At 47.8% G+C, this 22,866-nt stretch overlaps 1 protein-coding gene across 1 annotated transcript in view; it reads left to right on the top strand.

The window, feature by feature from the left end:
- The window catches only part of LOC122555674 (uncharacterized), a 260,338-nt gene that overhangs the window by 234,590 nt on the left and 2,882 nt on the right, over window positions 1-22,866 (top strand). Inside the window, exons 43-46 of the mRNA XM_087993923.1 lie at window positions 1,189-1,323; window positions 5,939-6,055; window positions 19,310-19,498; window positions 21,573-21,859. Of these exons, the coding sequence (XP_087850049.1) occupies window positions 1,189-1,323; window positions 5,939-6,055; window positions 19,310-19,498; window positions 21,573-21,859 (728 nt within the window). The remainder of the gene's footprint in view (window positions 1-1,188; window positions 1,324-5,938; window positions 6,056-19,309; window positions 19,499-21,572; window positions 21,860-22,866) is intronic.

The following is a 22,866-nucleotide window of genomic DNA, read 5'->3' as shown; positions in this document are numbered from 1 at the left end:
GATAAAGTCAAGTTTATAAAGCCCACAAAGCAGGATAGGGGAGCATTGGAACAATCAAGTCTAGGGCTAACAACAGTATTCAGCAGGTATTCAGTGTTAAGTGTGTTATGTGGAGGTGGTAGTGGGTAGGCATGTAGGTTGGCTAGTTCAGCATCATAGAATGACCATGGAGAGGAATGCAGAGGGCAGTTCTGGAACAGTTTATGACATGGACTGAAGGTACTGGCTACAGTTTTCCCAATATTTAGTTGGAGGAAATTTCTGCTCATTTAATCCTGACTGTCAACCAGGAGGGATAGCTAAGGAGCAGGAATTGAGATGCAGACTGAAGACAGGGATAACCTGATAACTAAATGGTAAACAAGATGGTTCTTACAGATATGTGAGCCCCTACTCTGTGCAGCTTAATTTGTGGGAACTTTTATTTTGTTGGAATGGCTTTGCCCAGAGAGCTGGCAGATACATTGTGAATGGAGCTTAATGGTTTTACACCTACCCAAAACTCCTCTCTATTGACCTGAAAGAAAAACACATTTGGACAGATGTACAACTAGTGACTAACTCACCTCATCTGGTAGCACTCTGAAAAGATACATTTGGTCAAAATTCCATCTTTTAAATGGAAACAATTGTGCACAAATTGAATGCATGAAAAAGTGTACTGTTTTTACCCCCTTGTTTCTTTAGCATTTGAAGCCAATGCTGCTAGGGTCTCCTGCTTTGTCCTTCAGGACTTAGATTCTTAAAATGTAAGAACTAGGAGCAGGATGAGGCCAATCAGCTTCCTGAGCCCGCTCCATCAACTACACCCTTCCTCGGAGTGATGGGGCCTAAACTGTACTCAATACTCCAAGTGCACAGTCACTAATGCCTTGTGCAGCTGCAACATCACATCTCTACCTTAATACATTATTCCTTTAAGAATAATTGCCAAAAATTCCATTTGTCTTCCTTATTACCTGCTGTACCTACATGCACAGAGACACCAAGATCCCTCTGCACTGAAGTAGGTGTGAGTGACCATTTACGATTGGATCAGAAATTTTAATTTTTTGGTATCCTCGGGTAACTGCCTCTATGATCATGCACAAGTTACAATGACAAATAATTTGTTGATGCATATCAAACTTTTACATGACATTTTGAGTCCATTAATTAATGGTTTATTTATTGTTTGGTAATCTGTAGGCTCACCTGGTGCAATCATTACAGATGGTGAAATGGATAAAAGTAATCTTCAAGGAGACCCAGGGGCCCCAGGACCCAGTGGCTTTCCAGGACCACCAGGATCAACTGGAGCTACTGGCCCCCGTGGCCCTACAGGTATTGCATGGGAGTGTCTTACATCGGGTCGTATGTGGCCAAGTGACTACACAAGAGAAGATGTAAGGGGTAATATCACATACCCATTTGCAGGTTTTATTGAAGGTTAGCAGGTGGATAAATGGAGGCTATAAGATTCTGGGGAAACTTCAGAACATACAACCAGGAGGTTCAACAAATAGGATTTAAGATAGAAATCTCATTACGTTGCTAATTGCTACTTTCTTTCATTTGGGACAAATCCAGTTTTAAGTTCATCTTGTGCCTTCAATAAGAATATTTTGTGAAATATGCAGTGCTTATGGTACCGCATGTTTAAAACCTTTGACCATGATATTACTGGGGGCATACAGTCATAGAGATATACTGCACAGAAACAGACCTTTTGGTCCAAATCATCCATGCTGACCAGATATCCTAAATGAATCTACTTCCATTTGCCAGCTCTTGGCCCATATCCCTCTAAACACGTCCTATTCATTTACCCTTTCCAGATGTCTTTTAAATGTTGTCGAGAGTGTGGTGCAGGAAAAGCACAGCAGGTCAGGCAGTATCCGAGCAGCAGGAAAATCGATGTTTTGGGCAGAAGCCCTTCATCGGGAACCCTTTTAAATGTCGTGATTATACCAGCCTCCACCACTTCCTCTAGCAGCTCATTTCATACACGCACCACCCTCTGCCTGAAAAAGTTGCCCCTTATGTCTCTTTTAAATCTTTCCCCTCTCGCCCTGCACCTATGCCCTCAAGTGTTGGACTCTCCCAACCCAGGGAAAAGACCTTGTCTATTACCCCTATCTATACCCCTCATAATTTTATAAAACACCAGAAGGCGACCTTTAAACACTGAATATTATGCTGTTATCATTGTTTGATTGATAGATATCTGTGGATCAGAGAACTAAAGACTTAATGTCTGTCAACTATTTCAAACCTGAGGTATAATTCAGGGCAAGTACAAATGTCTAGGATCGTTGAATGATCCAGATGCTCATCACATACTGAGGAAATCCCAACTTTTTTATAAAGTCTAAAACCATCACCAATTACAGTAATTAAACCGAGTAATGCTCAAATTACAAACACTGCCTACCAGGGAGAAAGTGAGGACTGCAGATGCTGGAGATCAGAGCTGAAAATGTGTTGCTGGAAAAGTGCAGCAGGTCAGGCAGCATCCAAGGAGCAGGAAAATCGACGTTTCGGGCATGAGCCCTTCTTCAGGAATGAGGAAATTGTGCAAAGCAGGCTAGATAAAAGGTAGGGAGGAGGGACTTGGGGGAAGGGCATTGGAAATGCGATAGGTGGAAGGAGGTTAAGGTGAGGGTGATAAGGTGAGGGTGATAGGCCGGAGTGGGGGTGAGGGCGGAGAGTGTCCCAGAGGTGTTCTCTGAAACGTTCCGCAAGTAGACGGCCTGTCTCCCCAATATAGAGGAGGCCACATTGGGTGCAGCGGATGCAGTAAATGATGTGTGTGGAGGTACAGGTGAATTTGTGGCGGATATGGAAGGATCCCTTGGGGCCTTGGAGGGAAGTAAGGGAGGAGGTGTGGGCGCAAGTTTTGCATTTCTTGCGGTTGCAGGGGAAGGTGCCGGGAGTGGAGGTTGGGATGGTGGGGGGTGTGGACCTGACGAGGTAATCACAGAGGGAGTGGTCTGTTCAGAATGCTGATAGGGGAGGGGAGGGAAATATATCCCTGGTGGTGGGGTCCGTTTGGAAGTGGCGGAAATGACGACGGATGATACGATGTATATGGAGGTTGGTGGGGTGGTAGGTGAGGACCAGTGCGGTTCTGTCCTGGTGGCGATTGGAGGGGCGGGGCTCAAGGGAGGAGGAGCGGGAAGTGGAGGAGATGCGGTGGAGAGCATCGTCGATCACGTCTGGGGGGAAATTGCAGTCTTTGAAAAAGGAGGCCATCTGGGTTGTTTGGTATTGGAACTGGTCCTCCTGGGAGCAGATGCGGCGGAGACATAGAACATAGAACATAGAAAAATACAGCGTAGTACAGGCCCTTTGGCCCTCGATGTTGTGCTGATCCAAGCCCACCTAACCTACACTAGCCCACTATCCTCCATATGCCTATCCAATGGTATTTGCCACCTTTCTGCCCAGCTCTGCAACTTCTCTATATCCTGCTGTAACCTGACACATCCTTCCTCACTGTCAACAACTCCACCGGCTTTCGTATCATCCGCAAACTTGCTCACCCAACCTTCTAGCCCCACCTCCAGGTCATTTATAAAAATGACAAACAGCAATGGTCCCAAAACAGATCCTTGCGGAACACCGCTAGTAACTGCACTCCAAGATGAACCTTTACCATCAACTACTACCCTCTGTCTTCTTCCAGCCAGCCAATTCCTAATCCAAACCTCCAACTCACCCTCAATGCCATACCTCCGTATTTTTTGCAGTAGCCTACCATGGGGAACCTTATCAAACGCCTTACTAAAATCCATATACACCACATCTACCGCTTTCCCCTCGTCCACCTCCTTAGTCACCTTCTCAAAGAATTCAATAAGGTTTGTGAGGCACGACCTACCCTTCACAAAACCATGCTGACTATCCTTGATCACATTATTCCTATCCAGATGTTCATAAATCCTATCCCTTACAATTCTCTCCAAGACTTTGCCCACAACAGAAGTGTGACTCACTGGCCTATAGTTACTAGGGTTATCCCTACTCCCCTTCTTGAACAAGGGAACCACATTTGCTATCCTCCAGTCTTCTGGCACTATTCCTGTCGACAATGAGGACATAAAAATCAAGGCCAATGGCTCTGAAATCTCCTCCTTTGCTTCCCAGAGAATCCTAGGATAAATGCCATCAGGCCCAGGGGACTTATCTATTTTCACCCTTTCCAGAATTTCCAACACCTCTTCCCTACATACCTCAAAGCCGTCCATTCTAATTAATTGTGACTCAGTATTCACATCGGCAACAATGTCCTGTTCCTGAGTGAATATGGACGAAGGAATTGGGAATATGGGATGACGTTTTTACAGGGGGCAGGGTGGGAGGAGGTGTAGTCTAGGTAGCTGTGGGAGTCGGTCGGTTTATAGTAAATGTCTGGTTTATAGTAAATATCCGTGTTGATTCGGTCACCCGAGATAGAAATGGAGTGGTCTAGGAAGGGGAGGGAGGAGTCTGAGATGGTCCAGGTAAATTTGAGGTCGGGGTGGATGGTGTTAGTAAAGTGGATGAACTGTTCAACCTCCTCGTGGGAGCACGAGGCAGTGCCGATACAGTCATAAATGCAAAACTTGCGCCCACACCTTCCCCCTTACTTCCCTCCAAGGCCCCAAGGGATCCTTCCATATCCGCCACAAATTCACCTGCACCTCCACACACATCATTTACTGCATCCGCTGCACCCGATGTGGCCTCCTCTATATTGGGGAGACAGGCCGCCTACTTGCGGAACATTTCAGAGAACACCTCTGGGACACCTGGACCAACCAACCCAACCACCCCGGGGCTCAACACTTCAACTTCCCCTCCCACTCCACCAAGGACATGCAGGTCCTTGGACTCCTCCATTGCCAGACCATAGCAACACGACGGCTGGAGGAAGAGCACCTCATCTTCCGCCTGGGAACCCTCCAACCACAAGGGATGAACTCAGATTTCTCCAGTTTCTTCATTTCCCCTCCCCCCACCTTGTCTCAGTCCCAACCCTCGAACTCAGCACCATCTTCCTAACCTGCAATCTTCTTCCTGACCTCTCCGCCCCCACCCCCACTCCGGCCTATCACCCTCACCTTATCACCCTCACCTTAACCTCCTTCCACCTATCGTATTTCCAATGCCCCTCCCCCAAGTCCCTCCTCCCTACCTTTTATCTTAGCCTGCTTGGCACACTTTCCTCATTCCTGAAGAAGGGCTCATGCCCGAAACGTCGATTCTCCTGCTCCTTGGATGCTGCCTGACCTGCTGCGCTTTTCCAGCAACACATTTTCAGCACTGCCTACCAGGGGCAGTGTAACACATGTTGTCATGTCATAGAATCCCTACAGAGTGGAAACAGGCCATTTGGCCCAACACTGACCCTCCAAAGAGCATCCCACCCAGACCCATCCCCCTACTCTATTCATGTAACCCTACATTTCCCATGACCATTACACCGAGCCTGCACATCCCTGAACACTACGGGCAATTTAGCATGACCATTCCACCCTAAACTGCACATCTTTGGACTGTGGGAGGAAACCAGAGTAGCCAGAGAAAGCCCACGCAGACACTGGGAGAATGTGCAGACTCCACAAAAATAGTTGCCCGAGGGTGGAATTTAACCCAGGTTCCTGGCACTGTGAGGCAGCAGTGCTAACCACTGAGCGACTGTGCCACCCCTTCATAGAGTCAAACAGAAACAGACTCTTCAGTCCAATGTATCCATGGAAACCAGGTTTCCTAAACTAAACTAGTCCCACTTGCCTGTGTTTGGCCCATATCCCTCTAAACCTTTCCTACTCATTTACCTGTCCAAATGTCTTTTAATTTTTTTTTCTCAAGATTAAAAACTAAGAAAGCAGATTACAATTACTAATATTGATGACAGATATTCCAACAAACCAACGCAGCGTATCACAATATTCACGTCTCTGCAAATCTACAGGACCCAAAGGCCAAAAGGGGGAACCAGGAAGGCCAGGAGCTGATGGTCCACCTGGTCCCTGTGGAACTCCAGGAGACATTGGTCCATCTGGGCGACAAGGAGTCCTTGGAGACCGAGGTAAGCATCAGGTGGGAGAGGGACACAGCAAGGCAGACAGCATCAGGAGGGAGGGGGACACAGCAAGGCAGGCAGTATCAGGAGGGAGAGGGATACAGCAAGGCAGGCAGCATCAGGAGGGAGAGGGACACAGCAAGGCAGGCAGCATCAGGAGGTTGGGGGAACACAGCAAGGCAGGCAGTATCAGGAGGCTGGGGGAACACAGCAAGGCAGGCAGCATCAGGAGGCTGGGGGAACACAGCAAGGCAGGCAGCATCAGAGGGAGAGAAACACAGCAAGGCAGGCAGTATCATGAGGGAGAGGAACACAGCAAGGCAGGCAGCATCAGGAGGGAGAGGAACACAGCAAGGCAGGCAGTATCAGGAGGGAGAGGGACACAGCAAGGCAGGCAGTATCAGGAGGGAGAGGGAACACAGCAAGGCAGGCAGCATCAGAGGGAGAGGAACACAGCAAGGCAGGCAGTATCAGGAGGGAGAGGGACACAGCAAGGCAGGCAGTATCAGGAGGGAGAGGGAACACAGCAAGGCAGGCAGCATCAGGAGGCTGGGGGAACACAGCAAGGCAGGCAGTATCAGGAGGCTGGGGGAACACAGCAAGGCAGGCAGCATCAGGAGGCTGGGGGAACACAGCAAGGCAGGCAGCATCAGAGGGAGAGGAACACAGCAAGGCAGGCAGTATCATGAGGGAGAGGAACACAGCAAGGCAGGCAGCATCAGGAGGCTGGGGGAACACAGCAAGGCAGGCAGTATCAGGAGGGAGAGGGACACAGCAAGGCAGGCAGTATCATGAGGGAGAGGAACACAGTAAGACAGGCAGCATCAGGAGGGAGAGTGACACAGCAAGGCAGGCAGTATCAGGAGGGTGACGGAACACAGCAAGGCAGGCAGCATCAGGAGGGAGAGGGAACACAGCAAGGCAGGCAGCATCAGGAGGGAGAGGGAACACAGCAAGGCAGGAAGCATCAGGAGGGAGAGGGATACAGCAAGACAGGCAGCATCAGGAGGGTGAGGAACACAGCAAGGCAGGCAGCATCAGGAGGGAGAGGGACACAGCAAGGCAGGCAGTATCAGGAGGGAGAGGGACACAGCAAGGCAGGCAGCGTCAGGAGGGAGAGGGAACACAGCAAGGCAGGCAGCATCAGGAGGCTGGGGGAACACAGCAAGGCAGGCAGTATCAGGAGGCTGGGGGAACACAGCTAGGCAGGCAGCATCAGGAGGCTGGGGGAACACAGCAAGGCAGGCAGCATCAGAGGGAGAAGAACACAGCAAGGCAGGCAGTATCATGAGGGAGAGGAACACAGCAAGGCAGGCAGCATCAGGAGGGAGAGGAACACAGCAAGGCAGGCAGTATCAGGAGGGAGAGGGACACAGCAAGGCAGGCAGCATCAGGAGGCTGGGGGAACACAGCAAGGCAGGCAGTATCATGAGGGAGAGGAACACAGCAAGGCAGGCAGCATCAGGAGGGAGACGGACACAGCAAGGCAGGCAGCATCAGGAGGCTGGGGGAACACAGCAAGGCAGGCAGTATCAGGAGGGTGACGGAACACAGCAAGGCAGGCAGCATCAGGAGGGAGAGGGAACACAGCAAGGCAGGAAGCATCAGGAGGGAGAGGGATACAGCAAGACAGGCAGCATCAGGAGGGAGAGGAACACAGCAAGGCAGGCAGCATCAGGAGGGAGAGGGACACAGCAAGGCAGGCAGCATCAGGAGGCTGGGGGAACACAGCAAGGCAGGCTGTATCAGGAGGGAGAGGAACACAGCAAGGCAGGCAGCATCAGGAGGGAGAGGGACACAGCAAGGCAGGCAGTATCAGGAGGGAGAGGGACACAGCAAGGCAGGCAGCATCAGGAGGCTGGGGGAACACAGCAAGGCAGGCAGTATCAGGAGGCTGGGGGAACACAGCAAGGCAGGCAGCATCAGGAGGCTGGGGGAACACAGCAAGGCAGGCAGCATCAGGAGGGAGAGGAACACAGCAAGGCAGGCAGTATCATGAGGGAGAGGAACACAGCAAGGCAGGCAGCATCAGGAGGCTGGGGGAACACAGCAAGGCAGGCAGTATCATGAGGGAGAGGAACACAGCAAGGCAGGCAGCATCAGGAGGGAGAGGATCACAGCAAGGCAGGCAGTATCAGGAGGGTGACGGAACACAGCAAGGCAGGCAGCATCAGGAGGGAGAGGGAACACAGCAAGGCAGGAAGCATCAGGAGGGAGAGGGATACAGCAAGGCAGGCAGTATCAGGAGGGTGACGGAACACAGCAAGGCAGGCAGCATCAGGAGGGAGAGGGAACACAGCAAGGCAGGAAGCATCAGGAGGGAGAGGGATACAGCAAGACAGGCAGCATCAGGAGGGAGAGGGAACACAGCATGGCAGGCAGCATCAGGAGGGAGAGGGACACAGCAAGGCAGGCAGCATCAGGAGGGAGAGGGACACAGCAAGGCAGGCAGCGTCAGGAGGGTCAAACTCGATGTTTTGGGTGTAACTCTTTGTCAGGACTGGGGGGTGTGGGGGAAACTGCAGATAAAGGGGGTGGGAGGGAAAGGGTGGTGAGGTGGGGATATGTGAAGACAAGTAGAGGGTACGACCTGATTGATCAATGGGAGGAATGAATCCGGTTGGTGGCAGGGAGCAGTGGGAGGGAGAGGGAGGGTCTGGGAAGGGGTTCGGGGGGGTGGGGAGGGAGGTTATTTGAAATTGGAGAACTCAATGTTGAGTCCTCCGGGTTGTGGGCTGTCCAGGACTCAATGTTGAGTCCTCCGGGTTGTGGGCTGTCCAGGCAGAAGATGAGATGTTGCTCCTCCAATTTATGCTGTGGTTTGTTCTGACAATGGAGGAGGCCAAGGGTGGTCATGTCGGAAAAGGAGTGGGAAGGGGAATTAAAATGAGCGGCCACAGGGAGGTCTGGCCGACGTGGGCCTGGCTGAGATGCTCGGTGAACCGTTTACTAAGTTTATGTTCGGTTTCCCCGATGTAGAGAAGGCCACATCGGGATCACCGGATACAGTAAACTAGGTTGGAGGAGAGGCAGATGAACCTCTGTCTCACCTGGAAGGAATGTTTAGGACTCTGGATGGAGCTGAGGGGGGTGGTGTACCACCAGGTTTTGCATTGTTTCTGGTCGTAGGGGAAGGTTGCTGCTGTGCTCAGGGGTGGCAAAACTGAAGACGTATTCTCAGAGCAGAAAGTCTCCTGCTCCCAGGGACCAACCGATCTCACAGCCATTTCTCCTTCATCACTGCTATTTGTCTAATGAATGAAAATTTTAAATTAAAATTAAAATTAGAACTCTAGTCCCACTTGCCAGCATTTGGCCCATATTCCTCCAAACCCTTCCCATTCATATATCCATCCAGATGCCTTTTAAATGTTGCATTTGTACCAGCCTCCACCACTTCCTCTGGTAGCTCATTCCATACACGTACCACCCTCTGTGTGAAAAAGCTGCCCCTTAAGTCTCTTTTATATCTTTCTCCTCTCACCCTAAACCTATGGCCTCTAGTTTTGGACTCCCCCACCCTGTGGAAAAGACTTTGTCTATTTACCCTAACCATACCCCTCATGATCTTATAAACCTCTATAAGGTCACCCCTCAGCCTTCAACGCTCCAGGGAAAGCCCCAGCTTATTCAGGTTCTCCCTGTAGCTTAAACACTCCAACCCTGGCAATATCCTTGTAAATCTTTTCTGAACCATTTCAAGTTTCACAACTTCTTTCCTATAGCAGGGAGACAAGAATTGCATGCAGTATTCCAACACGGCCTAACCAATATCCTGTAGAGATGCAACCTGACCTCTCAACTCTTATGCTCAATGCACTGGCCAACAAAGGAAAACATATCAAATGCCTTCTTCACTATCCTGTCTATCTGCAACTTTACTTTCAAGGAACTACGAACTTGCATTCCAAGATCCCTTTGTTCAGCAACACTCCCCAGGACCTTAGCATTAAATGTACAAGTCCTACCCTGATTTGCCTTTCCAAAATACAGCACCTCACATTTACCTAAAACACCATCTGCCACTCCTCGGCCCATTGGCCCATCTGATCAAGATCCCATTGTACTCTGAGGTAACCTTCTTGTCTACACCTCCAATTCTGGTGTCATCTACAAATGTACTAACTATACCTCCTATGTTCACATCCAAATCGTTTCTATATATGATGAAAAGCAGTGGACCCAGCACCGATCCTTGTGGCACACCACTGGTCCTTACGGCTGAAGGTCTCAAAGGGTATGAGGAGGAAGCAAGAACAGGGTACTAAAGTGGATGATTGGACATGACCAGAGTGAATGTGGACCAGGCCCAAAGCTGCTAAATGGCCTCCTTCTGTTTCTATTTCCTAACTTTCTGTTTCCAATCAGCTCCTTCACCAACTGGCTATAATGACACATCACTACAAGAACAAAGAAAATTTACAGCCCAAGAACAGGCCTTTCGGCCCTCCAAGCCTGAGCCGATCCAAATGTGCTGTCTAAACCTGTCGCCCAATTCCTTAGCATCTGTATCCCTCTGCTCCCCACCTACTCATGCATCTGTCCAGGTGCATCTTAAATGAATCTACCGTGCCTGCCTCTACTACCTCTGCTGGCAACGCACTCCACGCACCTACCACCCTCTGTGTGAAATACTTGCCGCGTGTATCCCCCTTAAACTTTTCACCTCTCACCTTGAAAGTGTGACCTCTTGTTACTGAATCCCTCACCCTGGGGAAAAGCTTATCTGTATCCACCCTGTCTATACCCTTCAAGATTTTGTAAATCTCAATCAGTCCCCCCTCAATCTCCTCTTTTCTAATGAAAACAAACCTAGCCTAGTCAACCTCTCTTCATAGCTAGCACCTTCCATATCAGGCAACATCCTCATAAACCTTCTCTGCACCCTCTCCAAAGTGCCCACATCCTTTTGGTAATGTAACGCCCAGAACTGTACACAGTATTCTAAATGCGGCTGAACCAATGTCTTGTACAATTTTAACATGACTTGCCAGCTCTTATACTCAATACCCGTCCAGTGAAGGCAAGCATACTATATGCCTTCTTGAACATTCTATCCCCTTGTGCAGCCACTTCCAGGGTACAAGACCTGAAACTCCCAGATCTCTCTGCTCATCAACTTTTTCCGTTTATAAGGTAAAAACAATGACTGCAGATGCTGGAAACCAGATTCTGGATCAGTGGTGCTGGAAGAGCACAGCAGTTCAGACAGCATCCAAGGAGCTTCGAAATCAATGTTTCGGGCAAAAGCCCTTCATCAGGAATAAAGGCAGTGAGCCTGGAGCGTGGAGAGATAAGCTAGAGGAGGGTGGGGGTGGAGAGAAAGTAGCATAGAGTACAATGGGTGAGTGGGGGAGGAGATGAAGGTGATAGGCCAGGGAGGAGAGGGTGGAGTGGATAGGTGGAAAAGGAGCTAGGCAGGTCGGACAAGTCTGGATAAGTCAAGGGGACAGTGCGGAGCTGGGAGTTTGAAACTAGGATGAGATGGGGGAAGGGGAAATGAGGAAGCTGTTGAAGTCCACATTGATGCCCTGGGGTTGAAGTGTTCCGAGGCGGAAGATGAGGCATTCTTCCTCCAGGCGTCTGGTGGTGAGGGAGCGGCGGTGGAGGAGGCCCAGGACCTCCATGTCCTCGGCAGAGTGGGAGGGGGAGTTGAAATGTTGGGCCATGGGGCGGTGTGGTTGATTGGTGCGGATGTCTCGGAGATGTTCCCTAAAGCGCTCTGCCAGGAGGCGCCCAGTCTCCCCAATGTAGAGGAGACCGCATCGGGAGCAACGGATACAATAAATGATATTAGTGGATGTGCAGGTAAAACTTTGATGGATGTGGAAGGCTCCTTTAGGGCCTTGGATAGAGGTGAGGGGGGAGGTGTGGGCGCAGGTTTTACAGTTCCTGCGGTGGCAGGGGAAAGTGCCAGGATGGGAGGGTGGGTCGTAGGGGGGCGTGGACCTGACCAGGTAGTCACGGAGGGAACGGTCTTTGCGGAAGGCGAAAAGGGGTGGGGAGGGAAATATATCCCTGGTGGTGGGGTCTGTTTGGAGGTGGCGGAAATGTCGGCGGATGATTTGGTTGATGCGGAGGTTTGTAGGGTGGAATGTGAGCACCAGGGGCATTCTGTCCTTGTTACGGTTGGAGGGGTGGGGTCTGAGGGTGGAGGTGCGGGATGTAGACAAGATGCATTAGAGGGCATCTTTAACCACATGGGAAGGGAAATTGCGGTCTCTAAAGAAGGAGGCCATCTGGTGTGTTCTGTGGTGGAACTGGTCCTCCTGGGAGCAGATACGGCGGAGGCGGAGGAATTGGGAATACGGGATGGCATTTTTGCAAGAGGTAGGGTGGGAAGAGGTGTAATCCAGGTAGCTGTGGGAGTCGGTGGGTTTGTAAAAAATGTCAGTGTCAAGTCGGTCGTCAATGATGGAGATGGAGAGGTCCAGGAAGGGGAGGGAGGTGTCAGAGATGGTCCAGGTAAATTTAAGGTCAGGGTGGAATGTGTTGGTGAAGTTGATGAATTGCTCAATCTCCTCGCGGGAGTCATCAATGTAGCGGAGGAAGAGGTGGGGAGTGGTGCCGGTGTAATTACGGAAGATCAACTGTTCGACGTAGCCAACAAAGAGACAGGCATAGCTGGGGCCCATAAGAGGACATGGATGTCCTGGGCCTCCTTCACCGCCGCTCCCTCACCACCAGACGCCTGGAGGAAGAACGCCTCATCTTCTGCCTCGGAACACTTCAACCCCAGGGCATCAATGTGGACTTCAACATTTCCTCATTTCCCCTTCCCCCACCTCACCCTACTTCCAAACTTCCAGCTCAGCACTGTCCCCGTGACCTGTCCTACCTGCCTATCTTCTTTTCCATCTATCCACTCCACCCTCCCCCCCCCCGACCTATCACCTTCATCCCCTCCCCCACTCACCTATTGTACTCTATGCTACTTTCTCCCACCCCACCCTCCTCTAGCTTATCTCTCCACGCTTCAGGCTCTCTGCCTTTATTCCTGATGAAGGGCTTTTGCCTGAAACGTTGATTTTACTGCTCCTTGGATGTTGCCTAAACAGCTCTGCTCTTCCAGCACCACTAATCCAGAATCTGGTTTCCAGCATCTGCAGTCATTGTTTTTACCTGCCTGGACTCGGGATCCAGACTTCCCTGAGACCCACATCCATTCCAGCCTAAAACAGAGCCAGATCTGCAGAGAGCTGACGTAAGGACTATTACCCCAGAGGCATCTAGGTCCTCAGCTGGTCTTGAGATGCTTTCATCGTTTTCTTTGAGCACATCTGTCTATTTAGTTATAAACCTCTCAGCGATGGAAGAAGGGGCCGTTCTGCTGCTCTCCTGTGAGACAAGCAAAGAAACGCATAGCATCCTGTCCATGAGGGGAACAGGAAAAGTGTTACAGAAACTCAGCAACTGTGAAAAGAGAGGGACAGGGTATTGAGTATAAGAGCTGGCAGGTCACGTTAAAATTATACAAGACTTTGGTTCGGCAGTATTTAGAATACTGTGTGCAGTTCTGTTCCAGTTTCTAGTCCAGAGACCCTTCTTCATGAGGGGCCTTCGCTCCTTGTGTAAATATGACTGGTGTCACCATCAGCTGCTAGATCAAGGCACATGTTGCTGACACCTCCCTTTTGGTAATGTAACTGCTCCCAATCCTGGGGTGAAATCAAGTGTGAATACTGTGACTAGATGAGGGTTAAATGCTGACCCTTAGGAGTTTCAGGGATTTATCTGTGTAACTAGGTCCACTTGAATAGATACCATCATGTTCTTGTTCATGAATTTAAGATTGGAAACAGATTGTCTCCAACTAAGATCTTTAATCTTCATTTTCCACTTCTAAGGAATCCCCAAAACACAGCAACCTCATGGAATGGAAACAGAAAGTGCTGGACGTTCTCAGCAGGTCCAGCAGCATCTGTGTGGGAGAGAGAAACACAGTTAATGTTTCTACACAGGAACAGGAGCATTCACCCCCTCCAGTCCGTTCCACCATTAAATTCAATCATGGCTGATGCATGGCCTAACTCAGTAGACCCACCTTTAGCCCCTATCTCTAAATACCTTACCCTAACAAAAATGTATCACTCTCAGATTTAAAAGTATTAACTGGTCCAGCATCCAGTGCTGTTTGTGGAAGAGAGTTTCAAACTTCTCCCACCCTTTGTATGTTGAAGTGCTTCCTAATAACTCAATAATCTTTCACAACAAATTAGAAATGCAATGGGCTTTGAGCAAATGAAAAATGAGAGAGTGGGAGGAAGGACAGAATGGTCAGTCTGTGTTAAGGTGAAAGGAAAGACAGAGAAAGCAACAAAAAGTTTCAAGGTCAGAGGGAATAGTAAGGGGACATGTAAAGAAACGAAAGGTGTGTTGAGAGGGGGGTGTGAGTAGCAGAAAATCTGTCTAGATGAGAGTGGTGCTGGAAAAGCACAGCAGGTCAAGCAGCATCCCCACCCCCCCCCCCCCCTCTCATTTATCTCTCCACCCTGGAAGCTCCCAGCCTCATTTCTGATGAAGGGCTTTTGCCCGAAACATCGATTTTCCTGCCCCTCGGATGCTGACTGACCTGCTGTGCTTTTCCAGCACCGCTCTAACCTAGACTCTGATCTCCAGCATCTGCAGTCCTCACTTTTGATTAGAACATTTACTGTCCAAGCCCAACACAGAGGAATTAAGAACCAAAACAGCAAAAACAGGGAAAATGGAGACAGAGATTATGTTTTGAAATTGCTGAACTCAATTGAGTTTGAAAGATAAAAGTGTTCAATCGAAGGATGAGCTTCATTCTTGGAGTTTAATTTCATTGGAGCGTGGTATAAGGCTAAGTACAAAACGTTCTGAGTGGGAGTAAAGTGCCAAAATTAAATGATTGAAGGCTTAGATTATCTGGCATTCTGGAAATGTTCTACAATGTTACTAGATCTGCTCATTGCAGAAAAGAAACCACGTCATAAGCAGTGAATAGATGCAAGTCACCATTGTCTGACCAGACCATACAGCTGCTCTGTCACTGGTCTGAAAATACTGGTGCTGGATTAACCTGAGGGCCACTATACCTCAGATGGGGGGTGGGGGCGTTGCGGGAATTGAACCCACACTAATAGCATCACTCTGCTTCACAAAGCAACTGTCCAGCCAACTGACCCCCAGTGAATACAGTGAACTAAATTGAAAGAAGTTGCAAAGCTAGACCTACTCTTGGGAAATAAGGCAGGGCAGGTGACTGAGGTGTCAGTGGGGAAGCACTTTGGGGCCAGCGACCATGATTCTGTTTGTTGGATGGAAAAGGATAGACCAGATCCAAAAGTTGAAGTTCTAAATTGGAGAAAGGCCAATTTTGACGGCATTAGGCAATTTTGCTGAAGCTCCTCGATGCTGCCTGAATTGCTGTGCTCTTCCAGCACCATTGATCCAGAAAGAACTTTCAAAAGCTGATTGTAGGCAGATGTTCGCAGGTAAAGGGACGGCTGGAAAATGGGAAGCCTTCAGAAATGAGATAACAAGAATCCAGAGAAAGTATATTCCTGTCAGGGTGAAAGGGAAGGCTGGTAGGTATAGGGAATGCTGTATGACTAAAGAAATTGAGGGTTTTGTTAAGAAAAAGAAGGAAGCATATGTCACGTATAGACAGGATAGATCGAGTGAATCCTTAGAAGAGTATAAAGAAAGTAGGAGTATACTTAAGAGGGAACTCAGGAGGGCAAAACGGGGACATGAGATAGCTTTGGCAAATAGAGTTAAGGAGAATCCAAAGGGTTTTTACAAATATATTAAGGACAAAAGGGTAACTAGGGAGAGAATAGGGCCCCTCAAAGATCAGCAAGGCGGCTTTTGTGTGGAGACACAGAAAATGGGGGAGATACTAAATGAATATTTTGCATCAGTATTTACTGTGGAAAAGGATATAGAAGATATAGACTGTAGGGAAATAGATGGTGACATCTTGCAAAATGTCCAGATTACAGAGGAGAAAGTGCTGGATGTCTTTAAACGGATAAAAGTGGATAAATCCCCAGGACCTGATCAGGTGTACCCAAGAACTCTGTGGGAAGCTAGGGAAGTGATTGCTGGGCCTCTTTGCTGAGATATTTGTATCATCGATAGTCACAAGTGAGGTGCCGGAAGAATGGAGATTGGCAAATGTGATGTCACGGTTTAAAAAGGGCAGTAAAGACAAACCAGGGAACTATAGACCGGTGAGCCTGACCTCGGTGGTGGGCAAGTTGTTGGAGGGAATCCTGAGGGACAGGATGTACATGTGTTTGAAAAGGCAAGGACTGATTCGGGATAGTCAACATGGCTTTGTGCGTGGGAAATCATGTCTCACAAACTTGATTGAGTTTTTGAATAAGTAACAAAGAGGATTGATGAGGGCAGAGCTGTAGATGTGATCTATATGGACTTCAGTAAGGCGTTCGATAAGGTTCCCCATGGGAGACTGATTAGCAAGGTTAGATCTCATGGAATACAGGGAGAACTAGCCATTTGGATACAGAACTGGCTGAAAGGTAGAAGACAGAGGATGGTGGTGGAGGGTTGTTTTTCAGACTGGAGGCCTGTGACAAGGAGTGCCACAAGGGTCTGTGCTGGGCCCTCTACATTTTGTCATTTACATAAATGATTTGGATGCGAGCATAAGAGGTACAGTTAGTAAGTTTGCAGATGACACCAAAATTGGAGGTGTAGTGGACAGCGAAGAGGGTTACCTCAGATTACAACAGGATCTTGACCAGATGGACCAAGGGCTGAGAAGTGGCAAATGGAGTTTAATTCAGATAAATGTGAGGTGCTGCATTTTGGGAAAGCAAATCTTAGCAGGACTTGGAGTGCAGGTTCATAGCTCCTTGAAAATGGAGTCGCAGGTAGATAGGATAGTGAAGAAGGCGTTTGGTATGCTTTCCTTTATTGGTCAGAATATTGAGTACAGGAGTTGGGAGGTCATGTTGCGGCTGTACATGACATTGGTTAGGCCACTGTTGGAATATTGCGTGCGATTCTGGTCTCCTTCCTATTGGAAAGACGTTGTGAAACTTGCAAGGGGTCAGAAAAGATTTACAAGGATGTTGCCAGGGTTGGAGGATTTGAGCTATAGGGAGAGGCTGAACAGGCTGGGGCTGTTCCCTGGACCATCGGAGGCTGAGGGGTGACCTGCGTATGCAGCCTTGACGAGGGAGATGGTGGTGCATCTCCTATGTTTGCTTGGAAAGGTGTTGGAGGAAGTGACAGAGATTGTGGGGTGACTGAGGAGTGAGTCACAATGTTATATAGTCCCTTTAAACCACTGGAAGAGGATGGGAATATGAGTTTTGGGGGTGGCATCATTGTTGGACGTGTCAGAAATGGCAGAAACTGATCCATTTCCAAAGGCTGGTGGGATATAGGTGGGAACAAGCAGAAGCTTGTCCAGATCCGGATCTGGGATGGTGGGAATAGGGGTGAAAACAAGTGTATGTGGACATAGCCACGGGCCAGCCAAACATTGATGGGGGGAATCCACAATTGACGGATAAGGAAGACATGTTGTATGTGTGAATATAGAAATGAAGGCAGCTAAGTCAAAGAAAGGAAGAGAAGGGCCAGTGAAGTGGGGGTGGAAATTGGAAGCAAACCTGATGACATTTTCCACTTATGGCTCAGCAGGAAATGACACTAATACAGTCATGCATGTACATGGGAAAGAGAAGAGGAAGCTTTCCTAATTAGAAACATATAAACACAATCTCTCTCCATCTCCATTCCCACCAGAATGGGTGAACATCTCTCCACTTCTTTCCTGAGTGGAGACTCAAACACCTTTGTCTGTCTCTCATCATGACTAACCTCTTCATTAATTGCACTGGCATTCTCAAGCACAGGTTCTGCTTGTGCCTCTACTGTTGTGGGAGATGTTGAATGTTCTTCCTTTCAACCCCTCCCAGGTTTTAAATATACAATAAACAATTTTTAGAGACTCCTTCCTCTGTGGACCATTCTCTGATCTTTTTCCACATGGACACAGATAGACTGTAGTACAAACATGGTGAAAAAAACCCACCAAATTGTGGCTAACACTCATAGTGTCATAATATTCAAGGCTGTGGGCCAAGTGCAGGAAAGTGGGACTAGTCTAGTAGGCAGTAATATATTTTTGGTAGTACAGACTTGATGAGTTGAAGGGCCTCTTCTGTACTGTATGAGTCTATCATTTAAACATAAATCTGAAGTATTAGTAAGGTTACAGCATGAAGTAGATCTAACATTTCAACTTACTAAATAGACAACAAGAATCTCAATCTCAGCTGAGGTGTGGTGACAATCTGGTTAACATCACTGCCAGTCGTCTCTCTAAAGAGAGAACAGCCTATAGTGACCTTCACTGTTGCTGCTGTGGAAGAATGCTGAATGATAGTCCCAAAGGTTATTGAGATAGGGTTTGTTCTCCCAGCACTGTGTATCCTCTGGGTCATTCATTCAACTGGAGTCCTGAATAAATAGAACTCCTAAATTGGTGTCAAATGTGTCTTACACCGTGACAATAACAGCACCATTTACCAATATTGTTCCTTCTAATAACATCTGTTATCAAAGAATGTGAAATTACAGAGGGATCCCCTCGAAAGTAGTTCATTGAATCAGAGGACTGTACAGTTCATAAGAGGCCCTTCAGCCTATCGACTTTGTGCCAATCTATCTACATTAGCCCCACCTTCTTGCACTAGACCCATAGCCTGGAATGTTATGACCCTTCAAGTGCTCATTACTGTACTTTTTCTAAATGTTGTGAAGTTTCCTGCTTCAATCCCCCCACCCAAGCAGTGCATTCCAGACCCCAACCCCACTCTGGGAGAAATATGTTTTCCTCAAATCTCCTTAAACCTCCTACCTTGTAGTTTAAAATTATGCTCCTTTGTCATTGACCCTTTAACTTAAGGGGAAGTTAAGCTGGTTCCAATCCATCCTGCCCATGTCCCATAATAATTCTAAATCGAAAACAATATAAATATGAGTCCAACATGTCATCAGGTTCACTAATATTCTTTAAAGAAGGAAACTGCCATCCTTACCTGGTCTGGAATACATGTGACTCCAGACCCACAGCAATGTGGTTGACTCTTAACTGCCCTCTGGGCAATTAGGGATGGGCAATAAAAGCTGACCTAGCCAGTGACACCCGTATTCCATGAGTGAATAAAACACAATTGAGTTTCGATCAGTTTGGGCACTGGGTGGTGTCTATTGTTGAAAGCTGCTGTGAAATGTTGTCCTTTTGTTCAGGCCCTCCTGGGAAACCAGGTCCACCAGGAAGCCCAGGAATATGTCCTCCATTCTCGGCTGGGTTCTTGATCGTGGTCCACAGTCAGTCACAGGAGGTACCTACATGTCCTCAAAACATGCCTCGCCTTTGGCAAGGATATAGCTTGATTTATCTGGAGAGCCAAGAGAAACCTCACAATCAGGATCTTGGTAAGTAGTGACAATGTGTGACCTGTGATACAAGATACAACCCACCACCTTGTCACGTTTTCATATTTGGAACTTACCATTTCTCAAAGAATTTCCAGAATAAACGATGTTTCCAAAATGCTTTTTGAACATGCAGCATTTAAGTACAAGCTGAGAATGTCTTTCAGTAATGCTGTAAATCCTCAGGAATGACTGTGGGTCATTATTGTTGGAAGAAGGTGTCATTTGAAGCACAGATCAGAGTGGTGCTGGAAAAGCACAGCAGGTCAGGCAGCATCCAAGGAGCAGGAAAATCGATGTTTCAGCAAAAACCCATCCCTTGAAACGCAAGCTGCTGAAATGGTGTCAACATTTTAAGACAAAAACTGGCAGTTTAATTCTTAATCAAATCCATAATAATTCTCCCAGCAGCCAGTTCCTTGACCAAGATGATACTTTAAACCATGCACCAGCATTGCAGCTCAAGGCTCAGTCTTGGACACCTTAAAAACTCCTTAGCCTGTAAAGTATATACAGTAAACATTACCCTGTTCATTATTCATGACCATGTGATTTTAGTCAGCGATTTCCCCTATGGAAAGAAGGCATATATTGACGAGATAATGGAGGAACATTCCCACCATCCAGCTCTATCTCTCAATCCCTCTCTAGCCTCTGTGTTGTTCATGGTGCTTTTGTAACCTCCAGATTTGATGAGCTGCAAATCCTTACAGTTAAAGACTGAGAAAACACTCTTGAAAGACTTGCATTTATGCAGCATCTTTCATGCCACCAGGCTGTCCCAAAGCATTTTGTAATTAATCAAATGCTGAGTTTCCTCAATGTTGTTATGTAGCAAAGACCATACTGTTGCCCGGTGGCTCACATCACAATCTCCACCTCCCTCTCCAAATGGTGTCACAGGCTAAGATTGACTTTTGTAGCTTTAAAACCCCCTTTGATCTTATATCCTGTACATTACTGCTTTCACCCCCATTATATCTCCCGCCAATGTCCCTATTTCCATACTTTCAGACAAAACCATTCAATATTTTCCCGACCAACATCTAAACCTACACTTCAGTAAACTTTAGCACATCCAACCCTCCACTGTCTGTGAGCTATCTCTCATTAACATCCACTCACCTGTCACCACTGTTCTAGTTAACCAATTTGTGGTTCATCAAATGAGTGAACCTTTAACATCAGACCCTGCAAGTCAGTTCACATCATAAACTTTCTGATGTTACTTTTAATGTCCCTACAATTTTACTTATTGTTTTAACCTTGTAATTTCCTCAGTTAGATACTGTTCATGAGACAATGCCTTGTGCATGTGCCGAAATGAATCCTGACAGTGGGTAAAGTGAGGTTATTGACTTTGGAGCGCCTCAAACTGAACCCCAATCCATTCAAGATTAGAGTGTGGTGCTGGAAATATGCAGCAGGTCGGGCAGCATCCGAGGAGCAGGAAAATCGATGTTTTGGGCCAAAGCCCTTCATCAGGAAGGGCGCCTGCTCCTCGGATGCTGCCTGATCTGCTGTGCATTTCCAGCACCACTCTAAGCTTGACTCTAATCTCCAGCATTTGCTGTACCACCTTTTGCCCCTGAACCCCAATCCAGGTTTACCCAGTGTCCCAGAGGAGCATTGCAGTCTGAACCCTGGCTCACCAGGACAGTGTGTTAAGGACTTTTTCTTTTTCTCAGACTAGGGAATTGCAATTCAGTGGAGTCCTCCTTCTACTGTCCCTTTGACTAGACACAGAATATGTATTGAACTCCAGTAGTTACTCCTCTGTGTGTTCTGGAGCTGTCTGATTTCACTTTAGTTTGGTGGTATTTCTAGTCCTTTAACATAAGGTGGCTGCCCTTTGGCTAGAAAGGAGTCTGTGAGCCACAGTGCGGAGAGTAGACGGCTCTGTGCTGAAGTATAATTGTTGTGCTTGATGTGCAGTTGTAAAACTGGCTGCATTTGTGTTTTGAAAGCAGCTCAACTAAAAAGCAAGAATCTGAGGATATTTCATTATGTTACTTCTGAACACAATGTCAGGTAGTTATTGCTAACTATTCCTGCAATCTTGCTGTTCTCCCAGGTCTAGCTGGCTCTTGTCTGCCAATGTTCAGTACTATGCCATTTGCATATTGCAGCATTGATGAAGTTTGTCACTATGCTACTAGAAATGACAAATCCTATTGGCTGTCTACCACTGCCCCTATCCCCATGATGCCACTTGTCGAACGAGAGGTCGAAGCCTATATCAGCAGGTGCTCTGTCTGTGAAGCTCCTTCAGTCGCTGTGGCTGTACACAGCCAGGACCACACCATTCCCTCCTGCCCTTCAGGGTGGCTCAGCCTTTGGACTGGATACTCTTTTTTGATGGTAAGCTGCATTTTTAATGTGCTTTTTAAATAAAATCACATACTCATCATTCTAAAGCCAAACCATACAGGAGATTTTCTTTAAATTTATCATGTGGTTATCCTGGGTCGAGACTGTGGTGCTGGAAAAGAACAGCAGGTCAGTCAGCATCCGAAGAGCAGGAGCCATTCCTGATGAAGGGTGTGTGCCCGAAATGTCAATTCTCCTGCTCCTCAGATGCTGCCTGACCTGCTGTGCTTTTCCAGCACCACACTCTTGACTCTGATCTCCAGCGTCTGCAGTCCTCACCTTCTCCCATGTGATTATCCCGCCAGAGAAAGTGGTTGAGGCAGGTACAATAAAAACATTTCAAAACATTTGGTTAGGTACATGGACGGGAAGGGTTTAGAGGGATATGGACCAAATGCGGGCAATTGGAATTAGCTGAGTGGGCGCCATGGCCAGCATGGACCAGTTTGGGCTGAAGGGCCTGTTTCCATGCTGCGTTACTCTATGACTCTATGGTGGATGATTGATATAACATGATTAATTATCAATGGTCCATAAAGTAAAATGGAACTATCTTGTTAAATAAGTGATTTGCCAATCCCATTAATGTTGCAGAGTCATGGAGTCAAACAGAAACAGACCCTTCGGTCCAACTCATTCATGCCAACCTGGTTTCCTGGACTAAACTAGTCTCATTTGCCTGCATTTGGCCCATATCCCTCTAAACCTTTCCTATTTATGTGCCCGTCCAAATATCTTTTAAATATTGTACCTGCATTTATCACTTCCCCTGCCGGTTCATTCTACATACAAACCATCATCTGTGTGAAAAAGTTGCCCCTTAGGTCCCTTTTAAGTCTTTAAGTGACCTATGGGGTGGCATGGTGGCACAGTGGTTAGCACTGCTGCCTAGGGGCCTAGATTCGATTCCAGCCTCGGGTGACTGTCCGTGTGGGTTTCCTCTGGGTGCTCCGGTTTCCTCCCATGGTCCAAAGGTGTACAGGTTAGGGTGGATTGGC

This window comes from Chiloscyllium plagiosum, unplaced genomic scaffold (genome assembly GCF_037043375.1).
Source record: "Chiloscyllium plagiosum isolate Xiang-an unplaced genomic scaffold, Cpla_swu_hap1 HiC_scaffold_13, whole genome shotgun sequence".
NCBI classification, from domain to species: Eukaryota; Metazoa; Chordata; class Chondrichthyes; order Orectolobiformes; family Hemiscylliidae; genus Chiloscyllium; species Chiloscyllium plagiosum.
This window is presented reverse-complemented; position numbering and strand designations above follow the sequence as displayed.